The following is a 26,287-nucleotide window of genomic DNA, read 5'->3' as shown; positions in this document are numbered from 1 at the left end:
GTATGTTCTTGGTAATGATGTAAAATATATTTCTTAGAAGCGAAAATGTCTGAAATATACTGTGTTGCCCCGAAAATAAGACCTAACTGGAAAATAAGCCCTAGCATGATTTTTCAGGATGACATCCCCTGAGCATAAGCCCTAATGTGTCTTTTGGAGCAAAGATTAATATAAGACCCGGTCTTATTTTCGGGGAAACACGGTATTGGTCTCCATGATCCTGGGAAAGTTGATTAACCTTTCTATGTTTCATTTCTTCCTCTGTGTAGGGGGATGATGATAATAGTCCCTCTGCTAGGTTTATTGTGAGAATTAAATAAGTTAATACAGGTGATGCTTGAACAACATGGGTTCCAACTGCACAGTCCACTATCTGTGGATTTTTTTCATCTTGTAAACAGATGACGTAAACCTACGGTATTGATAAATACGTATAGTACAGTACTGTAAATGTATTTTCTCTTCCTTATGATTTTTAAAATAACATTTCTTTTTCTTACTTTATTGTAAGAATACAGTATACAATACATATGACATATAAAATATGTGTTAATCAACTGTTTATATTATCAGTAAGCTTCCTGGTCACCAGTAGGCTATTAGTAGTTAAGTTTTCGGGGAGTCAAAAGTTATATGAAGATTGTCAACTGTGTGGGAAGTCAGTGCCCCTAACCCCTGTGTTGTTCAAGGGTCAACTATACGTGTAAAGCACTTAGAACAGTCCCTGGTACACATTAATTACTTAACAAATGTTACCTCTTATTATTAATAAAGCACCCAGTGGCTGGTACATAGTAGGCATTTATTTCTCTCTCTCTAAAGAATTATAAATATGTAAGGAAATATTACTGTTTTTCATTCATTACTTACTGACTGAATAAATTTGCTGGTGGGTTGGAAGAGATGGTGATGGGGGGATTGCTTCCGGCCCTGGGGTCCCACCTGGTGAGTGGTTAAGGACTGGCCATGGGGGATTGGTTTGAGGTCTGAAGTTGTTGGTTCTTTCTAGCTTGGAATACTTGGAGCCTGTCCCAGTCCAGAAGGGACGAGCAGAAAAGCCCTGTCTGAGAATAAGGTTCAGCGCCACATGAGCATCTGTCTGTGGGGAGCAGGGGAGGGGCAGAAGCTCCGCAGTCAGATAGACTTCCTTTTGACTCCTTGCTCCACTGCTTGCTAAGTTACATCACTTCTCTGCGCCTCAGTTTCCTCATCTGTAAGGAGGAATAATAGTTCCTACCTCATAGTGTCGTTGTTGTCATGAGGATCAAATATTTGTTAGGTGCTTAATACTCACCTCAGAATTATGAGGATAAAATGAATAAATACATAAATACATATACATATCAGGGGTGCCAAAAAATGTATATAAGTAGACTCTTTGGTCAATGTTGCTCAAGCTCAAGTAGTTCACTGTAATCAGAAGTGTCTGGATGCTGATGGTAACCACTTTGAGCACCTCTTGTAATTGCAGAAGTCAAACATGACTTGTATTCATCTTTTGTTATCGGTATATATCGCGTCTTTCAATTTTAATGGTTTTCCTTTCTTAAAATGTGTATACATTTTTTTGGGGACCCTCTGTATAGGCAGTAAATACGTCTAACATTTAGAACAGTGCCTAGTATGTACTTGTTAGCCATTATTATGAAAAGCCTAACTCTGGGCCCAAGGTGAGCTGAACTTAGAGCTCAGGTGGTTTGGTCTTTCCACCAAACAATGCATGATCAGAGAATCCAAGAGAAAATGAGTTCAGAAACCCCATGGACTGAGGTACTCCCCCTCTTCCCAGTTTGCCAGAACTTATCATCATTATCTGACACACATGGTGTTGTGTGTCACAATTACCCAATGAGATAAGGAAATTATATATCTGCATTTGACAGATAGGGAAACTGAGGCCCAGGGAGCCATGCAGAACTGGGAAACATGCACAACTCCTTGCTGCCCAGTCCTTCCCCAACTGCAGCAGACATTCCCGTTTGCCCGACAGTAAACTCCCTGAGGCAGGGTCTGTATCTTGTTCACCTGCTGGAGAGACAAGGCCTTGTACCCCAGAGGGCAATGCCATCAGTATGTCAATTGTTCGTCAATGCCTGGGGGGAGGCAGTACCAGGAGGTAGAGGCCTCAGCTGAACAGGTCTCTAAGAATAACTGTGATCCTAGATGAAGGCATTTACAGGGTCAACCCTCTCTCCCCCACCCCCAACCACCCAGCCAGGTACAGGCAGGACTGTGCTAGCCACAGCTTCTGCAGAGCCTGGGCCAGCCCAGCTGGGGGCGCATTGCCGCTGCTCAGGGGCTCTCAAAGGCCTGGTGTGGGGACCAGGGGGAGGGGGTTGTGAAGACAGGACGGAGCAGTGAGTCAGCTGCTAAGGTATTTCTCCAGCAGCTGCTTTTCAAACGATAAGGGTTTGCCAAGCCCATTCCTGGGGCCTGGGAGAGGAAAAGAGGAAAGACACTTCCTCCAGTCTGGGCTGGGGTCCCTGAAGGCCTTGGCTCTAGGCAGATGAGCTGGGTCCTTTTCAGAGACCCCTTTTGGGGTGCCCATAGGAACATGCTGAGGAAGCTCAGTTGGTTCCCTTTCGTGAGCAGCCCCCACCCCACCTGCTGGAAACAGCAGCCAAGGCCCAGCAGGATGGAGCTTCCAGAGGGTGGGAGCCAAGTGGAAGAGGAGGGCGGCCAAGGGGCAGGCAGGGTGGGGGTGGAAGACACTCAGAAAAGCCAGTCGTTGCTCAGGGGTTCCTTGTGTGCTGAACCCACCTCTGGTGGCAACAATTGTCGTGTACCATCACCCGGGGGTCCACCTCCTGCTCATGGGAGCATGCCAGAGGGGACTCCCTTTAGAGAACTTTGTAGCCCTACTTCTATCGGGCGTCTGGCTTTTCAGAGCAGCTCAGTTATGGTTAGTTTACATCATCAAGCTGGAGACAAGGGACCTGAGAAAGCTCATGGTCCACGCCCTCCTCTCCCATTTGCTAACGAGGAAACTGAGATCCAGAGGGGGAAAGCCACCTACCTATCCAGGGTCACAGTGAGCTGGTAATGTTGAGGGAGGGGTTCTTCGCAGCTCTGGGGCTGACAAGGTGTGGGGCACGTTCTCCTTGTGGTCCTCTCACTTCTCCCTGTTTATCCACCCTCCCCACGACCCTGGAAAACCAACTCTGGACATCTCAGGCCTCCGCAGCCCCCGCAGGGCCCCTTGTTCCCCGGTAACCACACTCAGCTCTCCCTCCAGTTCACACACACGAAGTTCGGGTTTCAGACTATCCGATGGAAATTAATGGGGATGGGAGACAGGAATCGATAAACGGCAGGGGGTTCTTGGGCCATCGTTCTGAGGGGGATAAGGTTCTACTGGGGATGAGCAGTCTTTGGAGGTGCCTTTCCAGGCAAGGGTTGGGGGGAAGTGGGTGGGTGGGAAGCCAGAGAAGGAAATACTGGATTATGATTTGTTTCCCTCCTCGTTAAAGACTTTTTCCTACAGTCATGCCAACACAAGCTCCTTCTCGGCTGCCACGCGCGCCAGCGCCAACTCCACTATCTTGGAGGAGAGGTCCGGGGCTCTCCTGCGCGGATCCCCCGCCTCCTCGGCTGCAGTCCCTCCTTAAGCCGGTCTCTATCGCCGACCCTTTAAATTTAAAATAGGACCAGGGTCCTGCCCGCTGGGCGCGGCCCACAGAAGGTTAACGCTGCGCGCTTGGACCGCCCGGCGCCGGAATCCGGCCTGCTCATTGGCGGAGTCTGCGGAGTTCCTGGCCAATGAGAGGCGGCAGCGAGAAGCCTGCTGCAGTAGCAGCTGCGGCCGCAGGGGCCTGGGAGCGGGAGGCGGGCAGGGCTCGCGTGGAGGAAGTTCCCGGGCGCCGCAGACCGCCGGGGCACCGAAAGGGCAGCGTATACTGGGTCCGAACTGTGTCTCCTTTTGCGCCTGGGACAGAGGCAGAAATGGCCCCTTTGAGCTTTCAGGTGGGCCCGGAAGTCCCACAATGTACTAAGCTCACATCAGTAGCACCGTCTCGACCTCCCACCGCGAGCAGGGGAAGCGGAGAGGGAGGGTCTTCTTGAAGGTCCCCAGCTCCAAGGGGAGGCCGGGCCCCAATTCTTAAGTCCCTGTGCAGCTTTTCCAGCTGAGCTGCTTCCGCCCCACCTTGGATAATCCTACCACGGGCGCATTGATGGAGCAGCGGGGTCTCGGTCCTTGGTGGGGGTAGGGGGACACTCCCGGGCCGGCAATAGGACCACCTGAAGTTCCTGTCGGTTCTCTCCCCTAATTCTTCCATTGGGGTCAATGCAGAGAGAGGGAAAAGATGTCTGCCGAGGGTATGTGTGGGAGAAGGGTCTCCCCCCTACCTGAGGTGGCCTCAGAGCGCCACCTTCCCTCATGCCCCTAGCCCCTCGACGCCTGCACCCCCATCCCTGGTTTCTGCCCCTCCCCCGACCCAGGCTGATTCAGTTTCTGCTTGGGGAAAGGAGGGAGGAGACCAGAATGGGTCCAGGCTGAGCTGTGGGATACGGAGTGGGGAGGGGAATTCTGGGCCACGACATTCCTTCCAAGAAAATGAGCTCTGGGAGAGATGGAAGGAGAGTCCTCTTACACTTCTCTCCTTCCCTTTCCCCAGGGGCTTGGCCCCCACTCCCCACCCCCCACAGACACACTGACCCATACATTCCTGGATGGTTACTTTCCTCGTGGTCACTAGAAAATGGCCCCTATTTCATGCTGGAGGTCCACCAGTCTGAGTCACTGCTGTGCCCAGTGTGTGTATGTGTGTGGGATAGGGGAGGGGAGGAGGGCCTCTGGGTACCCAGTTGTCAGACAGGACCTTCTTGTCCTTAAGCATCACCATCCAGGCATTGGGGGTTGCCTTCCCAGAGCTAGACTTGAAGGCTGTCTTGTGAAGGGGAAAAGGCCTTGGACTCAGACTCAGGAGACCCCGGGGCAGGTGGTTTTCCTCTCCAGGTCTCAGTTTCCCATTGGTTACAGTCTGTGCTCCTATTGAGGCAGGGGTGGCAGGGACAAGGTGAGGGAAACTAATCCTCAGAAAGTGGGCTCTTTTCCTCTGCCTTGGCCTCTCTGGGGACTGGGAAGGGGTGGAGCCAGTTCTCCCTGTCCCAGGAGCCAGCTCCTCCCAGAGCCTTCCTGGCAGGACACGGGGGTTAAGGGGAGCACATAGTTCCAACCTCCAACCTCACTCACCCCCCATTCCCCACAGGCGCAGGGAAGGCGGCTGCTGAGGTTTCAGATTTTCCCCCTAGAGAACTATTTACCACAGAGCCCAAGTCCAAATAAGCAGAAATGCTTCTTTGTGCATGTGTGTGTGTGTGTGCGCGCATGAGCACACACACACTCTCGTACACACACTATACAGACAAGCTGTGAGGTTCCTACTTACACGGAAACACCACCCAGCGTAAGATCCACACCCATGGACCAATTCAGACAGTTGCATAGACAGCCCAGCACAGGTGCTATTGCACCTACTCGTACACTCATGGGCTCACACAGGCGGACACTGCAGGCACTAACAGATCCAGTGAGGACACACTCCTCAGATGTGATCGGACACAGACTCACGCGCACACACGTGCAGTCACCCCAGACACAGCCACAAATGTGGTCATGCACTCTCACATGAACATGCTCAAAATCTCACACGACCACAGAACTAAATGCTGACTGTGCCAAGCCATGTGCCTGAGATGAGTGAGTCATGTGACCCCAGCAAGGGAATTTTGGGAGTCCCAGGCTTGCCTGGGGCTGAGATAGTGAGGGCTGGTACTGGAGGAGGGGGCAATATGGGCAACTGAGCTTTTCTGTGCATGTGCACTGGAGAAAGGAAGGGAGAGAGGAAAGGGCAGGCTGGCACCCATCAGAGGCTGCTTCCAGGCAGAGCAGGGTCCTGGGGAGGGTGTGCATTCTCTCCAGCCCCCAGCCCTGTTGGTCTGGCACTCCAATTTCCCCTCCTGACACTGGTAACCCTTCCTTGGCCAGGATATGGGTCCCTCAGGAAAGTGGAGAGCTGGCCTGCAAGCTCCCGGCCAGCCCATGTGCTATGGCCCAACCCTGGGGTGGGTGCCAGTTACTGTCTGGGCAGGAGGAAGCGATGGCAGTGAGTGCCACAGCCCAGGGCTGGGATTAGCTATGACTGGCACCATTAAGGGCACAGCAGCCCACGGTTTGGCTGCTGGAGATGTTGGTCCATAGGCAGTAGCCAGAGGATCCCTGTAGGACAGCTCAGGACACTGGAGACTCAATGCCAGGGCTGCCACTAGGGGCCTCTGGAGAATAAGGACATCCAATCATATCCATTTATTACATCACTCACACATTTGTTCAGTATTTACTGAGTACCTACTGTGTACCCAGCCCCGTGGATACAAAGATGAACAAAGCCCAATTCCTGCTCGCAAAAGGCTTTCAAACTAGTGGTGTGACTACCCCATTTATGAAGGTAGGTCCAAGGCTTGAACTCTGACCTGTGTCCAGAGCATTCTCCACCTTGTATCAAGAGGGATCTTCAACACAAATATGCCTAGGGGACTCCCCTGCCCAATATCCACTGATGACTCCCTACGGCCCTTAGGGTCGTTTTCCAGGTCCTTAAGGGAGCTTGAAATGATCCAGCCATGTGGCCTCTATGTCTTGATGTGTCCAGTTTTCCTCCGTATCTCTAAAGCCTAGCATTGGTCCCAGCACACTGCAAATGCTCAGGTGTTTGCTGAGTGACTGACTGACGGAATGAGTGAGTGAATGAAGGAGTGTGCCAGTGAGTTGATGGACTGAGGCCTTTTTTCTGCAGCTGAGCCTCCAGGAATGGCTGTCCTGAATTCCACTCTGATGCCAGCTTGCTCCTGCTCCAGGCAGTTTCCATGCACCTGGACTCTTTCCCATGGCTCTTCCTTGTTGGGGCTTGTTGTACCCATTCTCCAGGTTGTTATTCCTCAAGGCCTTAAGCCTTGGCCAGACCAGGTACCTGGGGACCACCGCCCTCTACTCAGTGCTGGAGGAGCTACCCCAGGCTTAGGCCAGGCCCAAGAGTATAAACAGAGCCCAGTGGCCAACCAGCTAAGCTGCTCTCCCAGCCCTTGGCCAGCTGGAAGGCCCTCCTTGGCTGGAGCCTGCCATCCAGCTCTGGCTGGAATTCCCTTGGCCTCTTCCCTCTCCTCAGTGCACTCAGCGTTCGGCCTTTGGCTTCCTCAGCGTCCCAGCCTGTCTGAGTTGTCCTCAGGTTTTATTTTTGGAAGAAGTTGCATTCCCTCTCCTTATTTACTCCCTTCCTTTAGGGAAGGTACGGGACCCCTGGGCTCGGCTGGGGATCAGGCTGTGACTCCAGCCACTGGGGTCTGGATCTCTCTGGGGCCCCAGGGGAGGGGACTTCCAAAGCCTCCTGACCCATGTGATGCTTCACAGCCAGATGTGTCTGCCCTCCTTCCCCCACTTAGTGTGTGACTAATGCCTGCCCCTGCCCTTCTTGAAGAGCCCCACGATAGCCAAAAGAAATCATTACAATTTTAGAGCTCAAAGGCATTCTGGCATCATTAGGTCCATCTCCTTTTATTTGTAGAGGCAATGCCGCTTAATGGTTATGAGCGACGGAGGCAGCCAGACCTGGTCCTAATCCTTGCTCTGCTACCCACTGTGCAGTGTTGGGCACATTACTTAACCAATCGGAGCCTCCGTTTCACCTATAAACTAGGGGAACTTATAGCTGTCTCACCAGGTTGCTATGAGGATGAAATAACATTTGTAAACTGCTTTCGTCAATGCAGGACACATAGAAAGCTCTCATTAAATGTGGCTGTTATTATTACTACAGAGAGGAAAACTGAGAGCTGGAGGAGGGAGTGGACTTGCCCAGGATCACACAGCTCAAGGTAAGCAGCCATTTCCAGAGTCTTTCCTCTGTCTCCATCTCCCTTCCAAGGAGAAGGGAGGGGGCTGGCATCTGCCCAAAGGAGGACTCTCCTTGAATCAGTTGCATGGGCAAATCCCTGACTCTTCTGGGTCTGCCTTCTGTCACTAGCTCAGGCCCTCCTCTGGGGCAGGCATTTCCTCCATTGCCCCAGGAGCCTGTTTCTTGCTCACTGAGGGTAAGGGGTCCTGAGAGGAGACCCCAGCACTCAGCCCCAAGGTGGACCCCTCACCAGTGGGACTCAGAGGAGGGGGAGTGCTGGGTCCTGACATCACAGAACAGAGAATCTGGAGCCACAGCCATGCAGGCCAGCTGGGGCCCTTCCAGCACCGTCCAGATGTCTCAGGAATGTGCTGAGCTGGGAACTACCTCGCTCCTTCCCTCACCACCCCCCAACCCTTCATCCCCTCATATGCTTGCTCAAGCTCTGCCTTCGCCCCACCCCCTTCCTCTTTCATCTATCCCTGTGTCCATTGTCCTTCTGGTACCTTGCCACAGTCCAGCTCCCTCTCAGACCTCTGAAGGGGTCACTGAAGGCAGGAACCCTTCCCCTTCTGCAGACCTCATGAGCTGACCATGTGGGGTGGGGGGAAATGGAGCCTGAGCGGACTGGGAGGGGAAAGCTCTGAGCAGATGGTATATGCCAGATCCTAAATGTGGAACTGATTTGCAGCCCTGGGAGAGAAAGGGGTGAAGGCTTGGGGCAGCAGAGGGCAGGGCTGGACTTCCTCTCTGGGAAGATGATGAAAGGGGCTCTGGGCATCTTCTCCCAGCTGATGAGTGGGAGGGCCAAGGAGGTGAGGTGCCAGGCTGGGCTGGGCTCAGAAGGACGGCTCAGATCCTTCTAGGCTCCTGGGCCCACAGGGACATGCTTTGCCTGATAGTGGAGGGTCCTCAGCTGAAGGAAGGATAGGGAACACGATTAGTGTCCCAGTGTTGGGCCAGGAGAAAGGACATGGTTCAGGCCAGGTCTCTCAGCATTAAGAGGGACAGCCTGTCCCTCTGCAAGGGTGGGGTTGCCTTGGACCTCCCCAGGTCAGTCTGGCCCAAGTGCTGGGGTGAAAGAGCCAGAAGGGAACTGGTACTCCTGGCCCAGTATGAGAGTCACATCAGGGCAGAGGATGGAAGGCAGGGGAGAGAAGGGACCTGGGGTCAGCTGCTGCTTGGGCTACACTGGGCTCAGGGAGGGCCCACAGTTCCGTGTCCTTTGGGGGAAGGTCCCTCAGCATCCAGACAGACTGACAGCTTACAGCACGCTAATGGACTCTAGATCTCCTAACACTGAGATTGTTCAGAGTTGCTGGGACCACTGCTGTGTCCAGCTCAGAACTACCACTGCCTCCCTCCTGCCTGCTGATAAAACTCCTAACTTCTAAGTACCGCATTCAAGGTGTGTAGTACATGGACCTTGACTTAGCACAATAACTGGAGCTGCTCATCTTCGTCTTCCCTCCAGCCTCGTTGGATGACCACCCCAGCTCCTCGAACCTGCTGTAAGCTCCATCATTGCAGTACCTTTGCTTACACCATTCCTTCTGCCTGGAATGCCTTGACCCTTTATCTCCTCATTCCAACTCCTGGCACCCGTTAGGGCCCAGTTCAAATGCGCTTCCTTCAGGACGCCTTCCTTGATCACCCCGCTGGAAGAGACCTCTCCCTCTCGTCCCACCACAGCACCTATAGACTGTTAGGTCACTGGCTAATATCATCCATTGCACTGTAACTATGCACAAGGGGACCCATCTCTCTTTTTAAACTTGAACCTCCTTGAGGGTAGGATCTAGGATGGAGTTCATCCGTGAACCCTCTGCAGGGCCTCACACAGGACCTAGCATACAGTATGCCTGACAGCAATGATAATAATAATAATCATAGCTAATATTTAAGTCCTAGGCACTATCTAGCTCCTCCCATGCAGTATCTATCTCATTTAAGTTTCAGAAGGTAAGGTAAGTACTATTAGTATCCCCATTTAATGGCTGAGAAAACTGAGGCACAGAGAAATTAAGTAGCTTACCCAGGTTTATTCAGTTAGCAAGAGGTTGAGCCTGGATTTGAACCCAAGCTCTGATGCTCTTAAGCACACACAACACCGGTTGTTGAACGAATGATTGATTTCTTGCTGCCCCATCCCTACACCTAGCACAGTACTAGAAACAAAATATGGGCCCCCCCACTCCATCCACTGGGGTCCTGGGTTTGCTCATCCCTGGCCATCTGTCTCCCGATGCCCAGAAAGACAGAGAGCCCTGAGAAGGGACCCGGTGTCTTTTGGCTTTGCCCAAAAGAGCTTTCCAGCTCCAGAGAGGTCAGACAGATAAGAAAATAAAGTCCCTATGATCAGGGCTTGGCAAGGGGATGGAGAAGGTGGGACATTCCTCCAAGAGCTGTCTAGTGCTGGGGACCCTCCTTTCGGGTAATGACAGTAACAATCAGAATAAAAGCAGCAGCAACAACCATACAAGGTTTACTATGTGCCAGGCTCTGTGCTAGGCTTTCTACAAGAGTTATCTCATTGACTCCTCATAAGAAACCCATGTCCTATAGTCAGCTCTACTTTACGGATAAGGAAAATAAGCTGGGAGAGGTGAAGTCACCTACCTGTCCAAGCTCAAACAGATGACAAACAGTGAGAGCGGGATTTGCTCCCGGGTCTGAGCAGTTAATGCCAATGCCATCCCACCTCAGGTACGGTCAGCTCCACAGGGCATTTCTAGGTGTCTGCCATCTGACCTGTGGACTCACTGTCTGGGCAGGTCGGGCCTGGGAGTAGGCACCAGGTCTCAGGGCATTCCTGTTTAGAATCTGCCCAGAGTGCGGTGGATTCAGGGTGTACAGCTCACCTCTTCCCCAGCCTCACGCAGCTTTGAGAGACCAGGATATGCAGAGCTGGCTCTATTTCTTCAGCTGGGCAGTGAGGACCCAGGTATCCATTTTATTATACTTTATAATTCATATACATGCATTATATGTATTCTTTTATGTGAACAATCTATTTCATAATAGAAAAGGCCATCATGGTAAAGTGAAGGGTAGATGTGGGATTTAGATTAACATTCACTATTTGAATAAATAACTTCCACTTAAAAAAAAGTACCATCAAAGTTGGAAGTGTGGAAGTGTCCTTTCTTCTACTGTCCATCCACCCACCCATTCACTCCTTCCTTCCTTTCCTTCCTTCCTTCCTTCCTTCCTTCCTTCCTTCCTTCCTTCCTTCCTTCCATTCATCCAACAAATAAACATTTCCTGAGCACGCAGTCCCTAGTTATAACTAGGCGATAGACAGAAATAACTACTGACACTCCCTGCCCTCAAAGAACTCTTAGTCTAGTTCAGCCATGAGAAAGCAAAGGCCTGGAAAAGGGAAGTGATGTGCCCAAGGTCACACAGTGTGTCAGGGAAACAAGGGGAGGAGAGGTGAGGACCTTCCAGGCAGAGGGGAACACAGGGGCAAAGGCTTGGGCCTGTCTGCCTCCAAAGCAGGTCCCCTTACTCGCTGCTTTGGAACTGTATCCCGGCTCTCCTCAAGGGCCTGAAGAGCCTGCCTTACGCCACTGCTGCTTTCATTTTTGTTATTCTTTTGGAAGGGGAAGAGGCGGACAGCTGCTGCTGTCCAGCTGTTATGTCGGACCACAGAGCCCAGCCCAGATGTGTCAGCCTGTCTGTGATGGGTAAAGTGGCTCCTGGGCCAAGAGCCAAGGGCCAAGGAAGCTGCAGTGAGGGCTCTGTCCCAGGAGAGTTGGGAGGGGAGCACAGGAACCCAGTAGCAGGGAAGCCTGTTATTGCCCCAGCTGTGAAGTTGGCCGTATGGATGACATGGTGTCAGAAGCCGTGGGGATCAGGCTCTTTGACAGCCCAAAGAAATCAATCCTTTTCACATATTTTCTCTGATGATCACAGGTCTGGGCCATATCTCGCCTCTCCCAGCTTCTTCTGAACCAGACACCCCCACTCCTACTATCTCCCCAATCTTGGTCAAGCGTCCTGCCACTTTACTCTGGCTTCTCCTAGTGTGCCCAAGAGGGTTACATAGTGTTCCAGCCAGAGCAATGCTCGTGGTCTTGACTTAACTCCACCCAAATCTTCCTCTTCCATCCTGCCCCCTGGAGCGCTGAGACTTCCAGAAGAACAGCCTGTTCTCCAGCATCTGGAGCTGGTTTCTAGAGGGAGGTTCAGGGGCAAGCCAGGTCCTTGAGAGGGATGCTCTGAGAGAGCCTCCATACCAAGACTTGCAAGAGGCACATGGTACGAAGAGAGGTGTCCTTCATCTTCCCCTCTCGGCACAGCAGCCAGGCCAGACATAAACAGACCCTCCCGGGGAGTCCTGGAAGCTGCAGAGAGCAAAGGTCTGAGTTCCCAGGCAGGCCAGAGAGCAGCATCCCAGAGGAAGGACGAGGAAAGTGCACTGGATGGGGTGTGGGGCCTCTCCTCTCACAGGCCAGGCAACTGCCAGCTCTGCTCCTAACGCTTTAGGCATCCCCGCTGCCCTAAGGATGGAAGTGGCTGAAGATGAAGGTGGGGCGCCCCTGATATCCGACACCCTAACCTTTCCTTGCTCTAGAGAGCAAAGTTCCAACCAGGACAAGAGCAGGAGAGAAGATGGTTCTCTCCCCTCCTTCACTCATTCCATGGGATGCTAGCCCCCAAAACAGAGTTAAGATGTCTCCTCCTCTCTAATGCTCAGGTTTTCATTTGCACAGGGATAATGATGCCTATACATGCTCAATGAAAAGGGACAGGGCCTCAGTCCTCCCTGCTGAAAAACATTCCAGTAATTCCTCTGTCAATAAGGATGGGGACATTGGGGAGGGAGGGTGCAGAGGTCACCTTTTCTGAGAAACCTTCTGACCATGCTTCAGTCTGCATGGCGCTCTGTGGTTACTGCTTCTGTCTCCCTCCCTCTCTCTCTTATGTAGGTCACTATGCATAGTGACCAGCATAGGCGCTCCTTTGGTGCCCAGTTGTGAAAGGACAGGATGCATATATTAAGGAACAACTAAGCGAATCCCCAGCTGGTCCAGGGAAGCCGGTGGGACCTCACAGCAGATCGGGAATCAGGCAGCACTTTCCTGGGATCCAGCACCGCAATCACCCTCCTGGCTGGCCAGAGCAGGTTCTCAGGGGCCTTTCTGGAATTATCAGTATACGTACAGCTTGAGCACTCAGGCCTCTTTTAAAAAACATTCTCCCCCTTCCCTTAAAGGGATTGCCCCAGTCTGAAATAACTTTTTCTACAAATACAGTAAATCTTTGAAATGGAGCGAAGTCCACTATAATGTGACCAAACCTTGGCTTCTGTCCTATACCTGGGGCCCATCTCAGATAAAGGTGGGCAAAACTCTTCTGTGTGAGGCTGCTAAAGCAGTGTCTGCTCATGCTCCTCGGGGACTTTCTCAGTTTGCTCAGTTTTCACAATCTTTACTTCTATGCTTTTTGTGATAATATAGACCCACTGAAAAATAGTTTTTCATTGACCCTACAATACCATAACTCTACGTTTTATATGATTGAAAACCGTGGACTCAGCTTATTGCCTTATGGTGAAATTTTGCTATTTGTTAAGTACCTATTTTGTGCCGTGGTGCTGTGCTAGGTTTATGACAATGAACAAAACTGACAAGATCTCTCTTCTCATGGAACTTGGTTTCTCACAGAGGAAATGGACAACAAGCCAATAAAATGACTGCCAACTGGTATAAGGGGTGTGAAGAAATCAAAGGACTGAGTGGAAAATAACCTGAGGTCTCGCTGGAGGTGATGGGGAAACTGTCCTAAAGAGGTGACATTTGAACTGAAGAACATGAGATGGAGAGAACTGAAGGGAAAGCATTCTAGATGCCAGGAACAGCATGTGCAAAGGCCCTGAGGTAGGAATAGAAAAGACTTAGTTTTAAGTTGGTGATTGTGGATCCAGGAGGCCCAGAGCAACGGGAACAAGAAGAAACTGGGAACGATGGAAGCCCTGAAGCCAGTGCTCAAGTCTGAGTTCAAGACGCAAGTTCAAATCTACTGTGGCTCAGCCAGCTTTAGACTATCCTGGACCAGGAGCTGCGGGGGTCTGTGCCATACAGAGGACAGGGATAGCAATGACAACTCATTGGAAAGCATAGAGAGCCCTTCCTGAATCTGAGAAACAGTGTGGGCTGCAGGACTCTGGGAGCTGGGAGCAGATGAGCTTAAGTACCCTTTTTCCTCCTCGTAAAATGTGGGGTCTGGCCTGGGCCCCATTTCATTCATTCAGCAATGGTTGGTTGGGGCCGACTCTGTGCCAAGCACTGTACATGGCAGTGGGGATACAACAGTACACAAGACAGATAAACCCCTGCTCTCACAGAGCTCATATCGCAGCAGGGGAAGCAAAAACAAAACAAAACATCCTCTGCCCAAAACAAACTCAATGTTTTGGAGGAGGAGGTGTCTGGGGAGATCTCCCTTCCTGAATAGAAGCCCTGAGATTTGGGCTCCTCCATTAGTTTTTCTCCATTAATTTTTTCCTAGCGGATTCTACTCTGAGACCAGAGTGCCTTAGCCCGTGGGTCCTCCTTCCTGTTGGTGAGAATTTAAAGAGAAGCACACATGCGAGCTCACACACTCATGCACACACAACCCTTCCCTTTTAAGGGCTGTCAAAGGCCCACACACGTACATAGGAACACCCAAATGCACATACTTCTCTAATCTCCCTAAATCCCCCAAAGCCTGGGGTGGTGGTGGTTTTCTGCTTCCCCATTTAGCTCGGGAGAAGCCAGTCTGGGGGCTTGGGGAGCAGCCATCAAGCTTAGCCCCAACACCTCCCTTCTCCTGGGCTGGTCCCTGGGTTCCGGTCATTCCCACACCTGGTCTCCCCAGATGCTGGGAGGTAAATGAGTGTGCTGGGCAAACATCCTCGAAGCTTCCTGCTGCTCCCCTTTGAGACAACAGAACTCCTCTTCCTCTTCCTCCTCCCCACACCCTCCCAGCCAGGGGCTTCTCTGGGATCCAAAGCCATTTTCCTCTAGAGAAATGAGAGTCATTCCTCCCCCTTAACCAGAGGAATGAGGCCAGAAACACACAAACCTAATGTCTCTATCTGGTGACACGACCTGTTCTCCCTCTGGTCCTTTATCCCAGTTCTCTGAGTACCAGACCCTCTTATACCTGCCTGGGGGCTGAAAGATCACAGGGTACAGGGCAAAGGGCTTGAGGGGGGCCACTTTAGGAACTGTGGGAGAGTGGGGAAGGGAAGGGAGGAGAAACCCCCACATCTGGCAGGAAGATCAGCCCTTCTGAGGGGTGTCTCTGAGAATAACACAGACAAGATTGCAACAGCATGAAGGTATCGTCATAGAAGAAAAAACGTAGTACCCCTGGCCATCTCCAAGCACACTTGACTTGACTTTGCATACTCAGTCTCCTGTCTCTATCCAGGCGAATGCATGTTTCTTAGTAGTGTTCAGGGTGAGCATACATCTTGATGCTTGCTTTTTGCATAGAACCATAGAGCACATACTTTCCACACGACTTTATCACCTTTATCTGGATTTTTAAGGATAGTGACTACCCTGCTCTCCATCTTCCATACTGAGAAGCACACAGACTCCATCCCTTCCCATCTTTAACCCTGGAAACGTTTTACTATCCTCATACAGAATGAAGAGGTAGTTGGAGGTGGGGTTGGCATGGGGTCCCAGCTGGAAGGGACCTTAGACATATAAATGGAGGCACCAGAGAAGGAAAGTGATTTGCTCAAAGTCACACAGCAACTCCTACCTGAGTAGTCCTTACCGCCACCCTATCTAGTGTCTGGAGCGAGTTAACTATGGACACTTACCTGCCAGGCATTGTCCTACATTAATCTTTCATTAATTTTGTCACTAAATCTCTACCATAACACTGTGGGAAAAGTTCTATAGCTCCATTTTTCAGATGAGGAAACTGAGACCCAGAGGAAGAAAAGTCACTTATCTGAACTGCCCAGCTGGCTGGTGGCAGAAGCGCAGCTAGAACTAGATTTCCTGATTCCCATCCCACGAGTTTATTCGCTCTCCTCTTAGGAATCCTTTCCTCTCCCCTGCCTCACCCGAGCAGGCCTAGACCCCAGGTTAAGAGCTTCCCCAGCAGGGCTTTCCCTCCCAGTCCGGGTGCTGGATACCACTGTCTGATCATGCCTCCTTTCCTGTGCTGGACCACCGCCCAGATGAGCAGCTGGGGACTCGAGACTGAATGGAGCAGCAGGAAGAGGCTGTAGGCTGCAGAGTTCATTCAGAAGAAAGGCCAACTCAGAGCTGCTGAGGGCTGAGGAAACCTCACAGCGAGGCTTTACTACCCTCCTGCAAGGGTACAAGCTCCAATAACCTCCTCCCTCTGATCAGTATCTATTATCAAGTCCAGGAGGGTTGTGTGGAACCCCAGATCCCTGCTACTTTATTCCTAGGATCTGTGCCAGATCATTCTTAGAAAGACTTGATCCAGTCTTTGCCCATTTTATAGACAAAGAAACTGAGGCCCAGGGAGGAGAGCTGGGTGGCATGCCCCAGGCTCACAAAGGGAGGCAGAAGCAGAAGCAGGACTAGAACCCAGCTTTCCCCACAACCAGTTTAAGCCGTCTCCCCTCCTCCACTTGGCCTGTCTGCCGAAGAGTGCTCCCTCTGACTGGGAACAGGAGCCTTCTTCAGAGAGCAGGGTGACCCAGCCTAATGAAGGACAGGGAGACCTCACACCCATGCCTCCCAGACTGAGGTTCCTGTCCCTTGGCTGCTTTCTCCACCATCAACCAGTCTAGCAGGGGGAACAATTAGGTGGAAATCCAAAATGCCCAATTTAAGTGTCTATGCACTTAACTCTTGTCTGGCCAAGTTTATCTTAGGCCCAGTAGGTAAAGGCCAGCAGGTAGAGACCCCTGAGATGATCTGTGGATGTGTGTGTGTTTGTGTGTGTGTGTGCATGTGTGTACATGTGAGACTGGTGGTTCACTGCATGGGTGGATCCCACCAGATTCCCTAAGCTGCCCACCTTTCAACTGGGAAGGCCTTTCTGAACCCAAATATTTTTCCCCAGTTACTGAGCCCATGCCCCTCCCCCAGCAGGGCCTTCAGGCTGAGGCTGAGAGAGGGAGGGAGGGAGGGAAGAAGAGAGAGAGAAGAAGCCACGTTTCCTTAGGGAGGGAGGGGAAGAGAGAAAGAGAAGAAAGACAAGCCCAGAGACAGAGATAGTCACGGAGAGACAGAGAAAGCCAAAGAGACATGAGCGACGGAGAAACAGACCTAAAGACACGTAGATGGGGAGAAAGACCTCTCTCCTCCTGAGTGATTGCCCAGTGCTGCTCTGACCAGCTGGGCGTCAGATCCCTGCCTGGGGAGGTCTTGCTCCTGACTTTGGGGCAGCCTCGCCGGCACCCCTAAGTTTCCAGGTCTGCCTCAGAACCTGAGTCTGGCTCTGGCCCCCACATGGGGCGTCGGGTGTCTGACCCTCTGAACATTCCGCTGTGCGCCTCCCAGCGGAGAACCAGCTGCCGGCCCACTTTGCGCCCAATCTGGTCTTGGAACCCCGGGAGGGGGCAGGATTGGTGTCTCTTGAGCTCATATCGGAGGATCGGAAGGCTCCCGACGCCTCGAGGTCCCCTTCCCCTAGAAGGCAGAGGCCAATACATCCACGGACGGAACCCCCCGGGGGGGCGCGCACTGGCGCAAGCACAGAGGCTCCGGTCCAGGCTCTGGGACTAGGGAGGTGTCGAGGGATCTTAGTCATCAAATCTCAGAGCTCTAAGCACGTGTCCCTTCTGGGGACACTGCACCGAACCCCCTCCTCCGCTTCTGCCCAGTGATGTATAGCTCCGTCCTTCAGGGGGGCCCAGGCAAGCTGCGAAGACCGGTGCGGAGGGGTGAAAGGGGGACGCAGACCCTTCATCTTACCGCATTGTTGAGGAAATCCGACTCGTTCAGATCCCCCAAGTCCAGGAAGCTGGATCCGGGGAACAGCCTGTCGGCGGGGAAGGGCTCCAAGACCGCGTCCATCGCGGCCGGCTCCGGAGACCCTCTTCGGCTGGGCTTCCCTTACTCCAGGGCGGCGGCGCGCCTGGCCCAGAGCTCCTGCTTGAGCTCTGGCAAGCGGGCGGGGGCAGGTCCGGGGCGAAGCCCCGAGGGAGGGGCGGGCGGAGGCGGCACAACCCCGGGTAGGGGGCGCCGGGGGCGTGAGGGCCTTAGGGCAGCGGCGCGGAGCGGGCTGGGCTCAGGGGCCCCGGGCGCACCGCGGGCATTTAGCCGATTCCTCCTCCTCCTGCTCTTCCGGGGGCACAGCTGGCTTCCATGGGGAACCCGGGAGTGGGGCTGAGGGCTTGAGGAGCCCCCGGGACAGGGTGGGAGCCAGGGACGGGGGAGCTGAGAGCTCCCCCGAGACTGGGTGGCTACCAGGCGCTCCGCTCTCTCAGCGTCCCCTCTGCTCGGCTTCTGTCACTTTCCTCTGTGAAACCGGGAACCCCGGGCTGGTTAGCCCAGCTGGCCGAGGCGCCACGCCCCCACATCAATATTCACGATAATCTCATATTAATAAGAAGAGGGAGTGGCCTGAGAAATCGTCCCTCCTCTTTTAAAGAGGCCTCTTTTAAAGAGACAAGCTAGTCTTTGCCAATCTCTTTACAGAACGCTCAATATAGGGGCTTGAAGCAAAACTGTCCCGGAGCGAATAACTGTTTCTGGAACCTCCGCATTTTGGTAAGGCTTTGCCAACCACTCTCCTGTAACTTCACGAGGGAACTGAGTTATTTCCATTTTTTCCTGCCTTATGCTAGAACCTGAACCAAATCCAAAGCCATGGAATTCCATCTCACAGGCCCCTACAAAAGATCTCCTCAATGGGGAGATTTTCACACGTCTCCTCCACCAGGAAGCCTTCTTTGATCCCAAGATTGAAGCAGTTACCACCACTGTATACTCACAGGACATTGTGTGCATATCTCCTTTGGGGTGAATTTATTTGTGTTTGTTTGCTCGATTGTCTATGACCCTAACTGGACTCAGGGCAAGGACTGGTCCACCTATCCTGTGCGTGAAAGGGCCAGGTGAGCAGCAAAGAGGAGGCTAGGACCCCTCTCCTCATCAATCAAGTCCCCCTAATTGTTCTGAAGAGCAAGAAGTTGGCGAACAGTAGCCATGGAGTTTGCCTGAGCCAAGATGCTGGTTGGTTGCATGCTCCATGGTCATGGGACACTCCCAGACCCCCTGGATCCATTACCTAAGTGGCCCGTTCCAGAGCACTTCTTAATCTCTTAAAAGGGCTGATAAACAATCACCAGGCACCTGAACAAATGGAGGTGGTTCAGAAAGACACTCCCTCAGAGGGCTGGGCACACTGTTTCCTGGTCAGAAGTCATTAATAGGATTAAGTGTGTCCTTGCTGTCTGGGGCTTTTAATTAGCTCAGGAACCAAAAGGCCTTTAAGAAGCAGAGATGTCATTGCAGTTAAGCTAGGGATGTCACTGAAATGGCTCTCTCAGTGCCAGGGTGGGAAAAGGGCACACATTGAGGCGAAGGGAGCAGCTGTTTGCTTGCCTGGGGCAGGCAGGCATGTGGCTTTTCTGCCATCTCATGATCCAGTTAACATAGTTCTGGAGAATGAAGTTCTGACCCTCCAGGCTGCCACATGACTGTTAGCTTCCAGGCCTCCTGGAGGGTTTGCTCCTGAGAAGCTGGGAGTAGAGCCCGTGCTCTGGGGACCAGTCCACCAGCAATACAACTCTGAAAAGTTAGGCTGGACCCAAAAGAAATCAATTCACTCTCAAAACAGTGGCAGGTAGAATTAGGGTACTGGGACCATGGGTGCTTCTCCCAAAAGTGTCACATCTGGTCAACCGGGGAACATTCAAACACTGGGAATGAGAATAATCCTTTTCAGGGTTGGGGGAGTGGTCTTGGCTGGGTGAACAAGCCAGTCTGTGGTGGGTGAGCTTGTGCTAGCAGGTGTCTGGAGTCTTGGCTCCTGAGCTGGAGTCCCTGCAGGCCCCAAGGAGGAACAAAAGTGCCCGTCTGCTTGAGGTTGGCTAGAAATTGTGCCCATGTTCCTCCCAGCTTGCTCTGTAATTAGGGACACAGGCACCATTTAAGTGATTGGAGAAGATTATACAGTTTTAGATAAATAGGATTAGAGTGTCCTCTCTTTCCTGATTCTTACCCAGGTGAACACCCCAGGAAGCTGTTGAAAATAATCCTGGGGAGACATTCTGGTTCCAGTACCTCCTGTGGAGTCTGAGACGCAGGATCTTCCAAGTCAAGTCCTGAGGGTGAAGGGGTGGGAAGAGGAAGGAAAAAGAAATGGGCAGTGCAGAACCTGGAACATAGTAGGAGCATGTTTCTCTCAGATGGCAAAGTCCTGCAAAGATGAGAATGGCAGAGGATTTATTCACATGTTCTACAAGTATTATTGAGCACCTATGAACACTGGAGACATAGTGATGATTAAGAAGTTATGTTTAGGATGAATGAGAAGAGGCTGGTGGTGGGGAATGAAGAAGATGATTTCAGATAGTGATCAGGGCTGTGAAGGAAATAGAATAGTGAGAGATGGCGAGGTCGATAAGAAGGCCTCCCTGAAGATGTGACCTGTGAGCTGAGAGCTGAATCATGAACTGGAACCATTTTGGGGTACAATGGAAAGAAAAGCATTCCAGGCAGAGGGAACAGCAAGTAGAAGAGAAAGAGAGAAAGCCTGGGAGGGGCACTGGAGGGAGATGATGAATGTAAACCCCCAATGCCCTGATAAACCCCGTACTTATGGTTATACCGAGGCTCAAGGCTTTGTTCTATTTAAGTACTGAAAAGAAGTGCATCAGTTCAGATTAGAAGGCCCGTCTGAAGCCTGCTGTAGCAGCATCTCTTCTGTATAGTCTCTTAAAGGTTTTTCAGGAGAGGGAATGAAATTAGGTCTGAAATCACGGTTCTGACTCAACAGGGAGGGTCTGCTTTCTCCCTGATGTCCTGGGTATGGTCCACAAGCCAGCTCCTCTCAGGCCCCTTCTCTGCATCTGAAGGGTCGGGGAAGGAGGCCAAGACTGGTTCTGTAAACACCCCCAAACACTCCAGGTCAAGAAAAGCACAGACCGTGGCCCCTCCTGTTATGGGCTCTGGAACATCTGGTGGTTGCTCTCCAGCAGCTGCTCCAGCTGTGAAGCAAAATGCATAGACATCCCAACCCAGGCAGTGAAGCACAGGAGAGAAAGGATGGAGATAAGCTTCCTGCCTGTCCCAGGCACTGAAGGGCAGGTGGAGAGAGCGGCTCCTGCCAGGCGGAGCTGTAAGACGGCATGGCGTATGAGTGAGTATGTGTGCATGCACGTGCGTGCATGCGTGCGTGTGTGAGCGTGCATGCGTGCGTGTGTGAGTGTGTGTGTGTGTGTGTGTGTGTGTGTGTGTGAGAGAGAGAGAGAGAGAGAGAGAGAGAGAGAGAGAGAGAGGATGGGGGCTTGGCTGGGGACTGTCACACTGACACCCCTGGATAGTCTCTGCTGTTCTCTGGGTCTCAGTTTTCACATCTATAAAATGGGAGAGGTGTTAATGACCCCTAGGATCCTGTTCTCTCCAAGTACCTTCCAGATGTTCCCTTACCAGGATAGGGCCTGCAGGGAGTGGGGGATGGGGTCAGGACCTGCCTCCCCAGGAGGACGGGCACTCCCATTTTCTAGGCTCCCACCTGGAGCCTCCAGGAGGGAGCAAGGGTGGGTGTTTACACTTAGCAGGCCAGCCCCGGTGGTGGTAGTGAGAAGGTCACCCAAAGTAAACCTGCCTTGTTTGCCTGGCTTGTAAAGGGAAAAAGGCTTTGGCGCACTCGAACAGGAACTTCTGAGAAATGAAAACACGTTCATCCTGGAGATTAGGCTGACTTCCGGGGCACAGACGGGACCCTTTGTTCTTTTGTGGCTCCCCTAAAACGGGCTGCACGGCTGCTCTCCCTGTGCCCCAGGCTGGGACTAGATACAGAGTCCATGGGGTGACACCCTTTCAGGAGGGTGGGGGTGGGCTTCAGACCCCAGCTCTCACTCTTCTCCATCCCCCTGGTCTGTGGTTCCTTCCCAGCTCCACCCTGAACCATAAAAATACCTGACATTTATTGAGTACTTGCTTTGTGCCAGGCACGAAATACTTTATTTACATTATCTCGTTTAATTCTTAGAACAAGCTTGTAAGATAAGTAAGATATTCGCTGATTCTGAGATGCATATTTTAAAATCTCTGAAGTCAGAATATGTCTTATAATCAATGGTATGTTGTAGTTGAATGGACAGTGTTCTTTCCTTCTTAATGTACAAAAAATAGTGGTGCATAATACAATTGATGATATTGTAGATTCAATGAAACATGATATTATTATTATTAGCCCCAACCTGCAGGTGAGAAAAGCAAGGCTCAGAGAGTTTATATTCCTTTATTTCGTGGGAAACCAAGGCCTAGGGCTATAAGAGGCTTGCCTTTGATTGCTTAGCTTTGATGGGACAGGACAGCACGGAAATCTGGGCCTCCAGGCTCCTCACCCAGGGCCCTTTCCACTCACCCCAGATGAACTGGGTTTGCTCACTAGGCAGAGGCAGTAGCAGAGGGGAGGGACCTTCCAGGACCTTCCTCAGCAGCTAGTGAATCACCAGCCACCTTGCCTTGGAGAAGGACCTTAAAAATAGATATTTTCCCCTTTCCAAATTCTCTGAAGACTGAAGTTCCTTAAGGACTAGGAAAACACTTGCCTCCCTTCCAGCTCCTTTTCCTGGTAATTATTTCAGCTTCTCTTTCCCTGAATTTCTGCTCTACTGTCCCATCTTCAGACTGGAGGCAGGCCCACTCCTTGGCCCTCTGTCTGCCTGCTGCCCGAGGAACAGCTCCACCCTCTTCCTGCTTTGCTCTCAGTCTTGCTCTGCACTCACCCTTCTCTCTACCTCACACCACCTGCACCAACACCGCTTCTAATGACTCTATAACCCAGGCCACGGGCTCCCACCCTGAAGACATACGCTCAGGCATACAGCCCTCCATCCCCCTTGCTCTCTATGTGCAAAGTCAAGGGAGAAAAAAATCAACAAAGCCACTCTTGCCTTTGGTGAGTCCTCATGTTGTTGGGGACACCTCCCTGCAAATCCTGCCCCACCTGGGGCTGGCAGAGCTGGAAATAGGAGACGATGAGGAAAGGCAGGGGCATGGAAAGTCAGTGGCTGGACTCTGCCTGTGATGTACTGACTTGCCAAGCCCTTCTCCAGCCCCACTTCCTGTGCCTCGGTTTCCCCAACCTCCAGTGCTGGTGAGGCTGAAGTGGCTCCTCCTCACCAGGAAGCAGAGAGGCAGCCTCCGGAAAGGCTTTGCTAAAATGCAACCGGGCATAGTTCAGTCCAGCAGAGACTGATCACAGTCAAGGTTAAGCCAGGGCCTCAGATTCTTCCCAGTAAAGTGAGGGCTTTGGATAAGATGGTCTCTCAGATTCCATTTTACCGGCTCTGAAGCGCTATGACTGTCTCCCTCTGCCCAGAAAGCAAATGTGGGCCTTGTGGGTGAGGTTTCCACGTGCTGTCTGAGCATCAGCTGGCCAGGCGCTGAGGGGTGTGACCGTGCGTGCACACACTTCGGTGGATGACCCCGTGTCTGGAGGTGTAGACCTACATGTGCGGCTTCTGCCCTTTGTGCACGTGTGTGAGCCTCTGGAGGAGAACGTGCCAACTCTCTTCTAGGAGCGGGCCCACCCCTCTGTGCACTTCCACGCCAGCGCGTGCGGCTGCAAATCTGGTTTCCATCTTCTTCCAATAGGCAGCAGGGCTGGGGGAGACTGAGCGGAATATTAATTGTGCTCTTGCACGTGGCTGAGCTCCATGAATGTGGTGGTCTGAGGGAGCAGCCTGAAGCTATGTGGGGAATGAGGGAGACCACAGGAGTGGGGTTCCCTGGAGTTTATAGGCATGCTGGGGAGGAGGCAAAGCCCCGAGACCCAAACGGGTGGGTGGCAGAGGGAGGGAGAGAGCTTCTGAAGCTGAGGATCTGGAGACAACGGGAAAGATACTAACTAAGTTTAGGGCGATTGCCATGTTTGCCTCACCCAAGGCCTGGCACATGGTAGGTGTTCAATAAGTATTTGCTGAGTGATTCAATAGCTGACTGCTCACTTGCAGGGCAGATCTCACAGGTACGCCTTACCTGAGAGAAGTTGGAAGACCATGTTGGAGGAAGGAAGGACGTGGGCACATATTAAGCACTTACCATGTACTGGCCACTCTGAGGGTCACTGTCAGGCATTTTATTTTATTTTAAATACACAAAGGCCCTAGGAAATAGTATAATTCTCACTGCACACACATTCTCCCCTCCCCTACTTCCCCCTACGGGAAGGTGCAGGGGAGAAATTTTTCTTTCACTTGAGGGCCCAGGAAAGCTAGCTGCTTCTGAGCGGTGGGTCTATTTTTAATCTAATGGGCACTCTGGATTTTGTAGCTCACTGCATTTCCTTCTTTACTTGAGCTGTCAAGATGCTCAGAGATGAGTTTGCTGGGTTTCACCTCTTGCAACAGGATCTCATGGGGATGCATTTCACAAACGAGCTACATCCCTGGCTTCATCTTAGGTTTTTATCCCCCCCTTTCTCCATGTCCTTTTCCCTCTATTAAACGCCATTTAATTCCGTTGTCTGTAGGATTTCTCAGATACCTTCAATACACCCTGAAGTGAGACAAGGTGTAACTACAAAAATATTTTTACTTTTATAGGACTCAGAGATGTTGTTATTTGTCCAAGGTCACACAGCTGTGAAGCAAGAAAGTTGGGAATTTGAGCTTGGGTCTGTTTGACCCAAGTCTAATCTTTCCACTGAACCGGACTCTAGGACTGGACAAGTTGCACAGGAATCAAGGGGCTTTCTGGGGAGTAAGGAGGAGCCTAGAGTCTTTCCAGACTCAGCATTTAACTCTCACCCACCCTCAGGCGGAGTCCCCTCCTGGAAAAGCACGTGATGGTGGAGGCTCCCATCCCATGTCATGCACAAAGAGGGGACTCTGGGGACCCTGGGCATCCCCCATCCTCAAGGACCAGCCCCAGCCCCTGGGGCTCAACTGAACAAATAGGAAAGCAGCAGAGCTGGCTTTGGCAATCATCAGTTAAAGCAAATATATATTCCAGATGCTCCGAGGAACGTTTCTGGAGCTTCCAGAGCTGAAGGGCGGACCAATTCCCTGGAGAAAATGAATGGATGTGGGTTGAGGGGAGCCACATTTTTTTCTCAGCTCTATGGCAAGCAAGGATCCAAAGATCAGGATGAGGGGCCTCAATGGTGCATATTCTGTGCTTCATTCCCTCGCTATATGCCTTCAGACATGCCCACCCAGAATCTGTCTCCCCTAGAGAGACCCTGGATGAAGACTTAGGGGTTCCCAGTGTAGGCCTTACACCTACCTATTAGTGAATTCATTCCTTACAGGAGCTGGCACCACACATGTGCTCCAAACCCGGGACCCTGGGCGGAAAGCACAGAGACTGAGTCCAGTCCAGAATGGAAGGGGTGTTCTGAGAGCTGCCGTGGAGAATGACACTCTCTGACAACCCAGGGGACACTGGCAGAGAGGCACAATGACACAGAGCCAAAGCATAAAGACTCCATTTCTTGGGACTGTCCAGATGAGCCTGGGCTCTGCAATGTGGGATGCTTTTAGACACCAGCCTGCCTGGACTGGAGGAGAAATAATCATAGAAACAATGATTTTCACAAACTGCCATTTACTGTGGCCCCATTGCTCTTCAGAGCTCTGCCAGTTTGCAATGCAGATCTCAATCTTCTGACTCTATAAAGAGCTCCTATAAATCAATGAGACAAAGACCCACAGTCCAATAAAAATATTGGCAAAGAATAGGAAGCGTGAGTCTGATCCATTTATACAATAACATTTATCAAGTCCCAGGTTCTATGCTAGGCATTTCCCATGTGTTTTCTCATGTGAATCTCACCACAACCCTTCAAGGTAGATACCATGATTACCCTGTTTTCCTGAGGCTCAGAGAGGTCAAATCACTTGCCCAAGATCACACAGTTGACTTGGTGTCTGACTTCCTAGTCCATGTTCATAAGGTAGGAGTTGGGGTGACAGACAACCACCATTTCCTGGGACCCAATGCCTTAGGAAAACCTGCCAGGGACTGGGGAGAGAAAGTGAGGGAGGAACAGCCAGCTGAGGTAGAGTCCTCTCTAGCAGACAATTTGGGAAGAAGCCTAGAACTCCCAATGTCTAGGTAGAGGGTATTTTTTTTTTGGTCTTTTTACTTTGTTGAATCCATAATGCATCTCATGACTCAAAAAAATAAAAATGGAATACAACGAAAAGCAACCCTCCCTATATCCTATATCCTAACCACTATGTTCCCACCCTTACACTAACATATAATCAATTTTAT

General features: G+C 51.7%; 1 protein-coding gene and 1 long non-coding RNA gene across 3 annotated transcripts in view; one reads left to right on the top strand and one right to left on the bottom strand.

Annotated features, from left to right (window-relative positions):
- CREB3L1 (cAMP responsive element binding protein 3 like 1) overlaps nt 1–18,391 on the bottom strand; it is a 34,260-nt gene extending 15,869 nt beyond the window's left edge. Inside the window, exon 1 of the mRNA XM_019743539.2 lies at nt 17,801–18,391. Within this exon, the coding sequence (XP_019599098.2) occupies nt 17,801–17,902 (102 nt within the window). The 5' untranslated portion in view covers nt 17,903–18,391. The remainder of the gene's footprint in view (nt 1–17,800) is intronic.
- LOC141572267 (uncharacterized) overlaps nt 1–26,287 on the top strand; it is a 59,412-nt gene that overhangs the window by 25,218 nt on the left and 7,907 nt on the right. The window contains exons 1-2 of one of the 2 annotated variants that reach the window (XR_012497588.1): nt 3,831–3,963; nt 7,815–7,872. This is a non-coding gene — a long non-coding RNA (uncharacterized LOC141572267). Of the gene's footprint in view, nt 1–3,830; nt 3,964–7,814; nt 7,873–26,287 lie in introns of those variants that run through there. The other variant, XR_012497587.1, reaches the window with a different exon arrangement.

The sequence above is a fragment of the Rhinolophus sinicus genome, linkage group LG06 (genome assembly GCF_036562045.2).
Source record: "Rhinolophus sinicus isolate RSC01 linkage group LG06, ASM3656204v1, whole genome shotgun sequence".
In the NCBI taxonomy this organism is placed as follows: Eukaryota; Metazoa; Chordata; class Mammalia; order Chiroptera; family Rhinolophidae; genus Rhinolophus; species Rhinolophus sinicus.
This window is presented reverse-complemented; position numbering and strand designations above follow the sequence as displayed.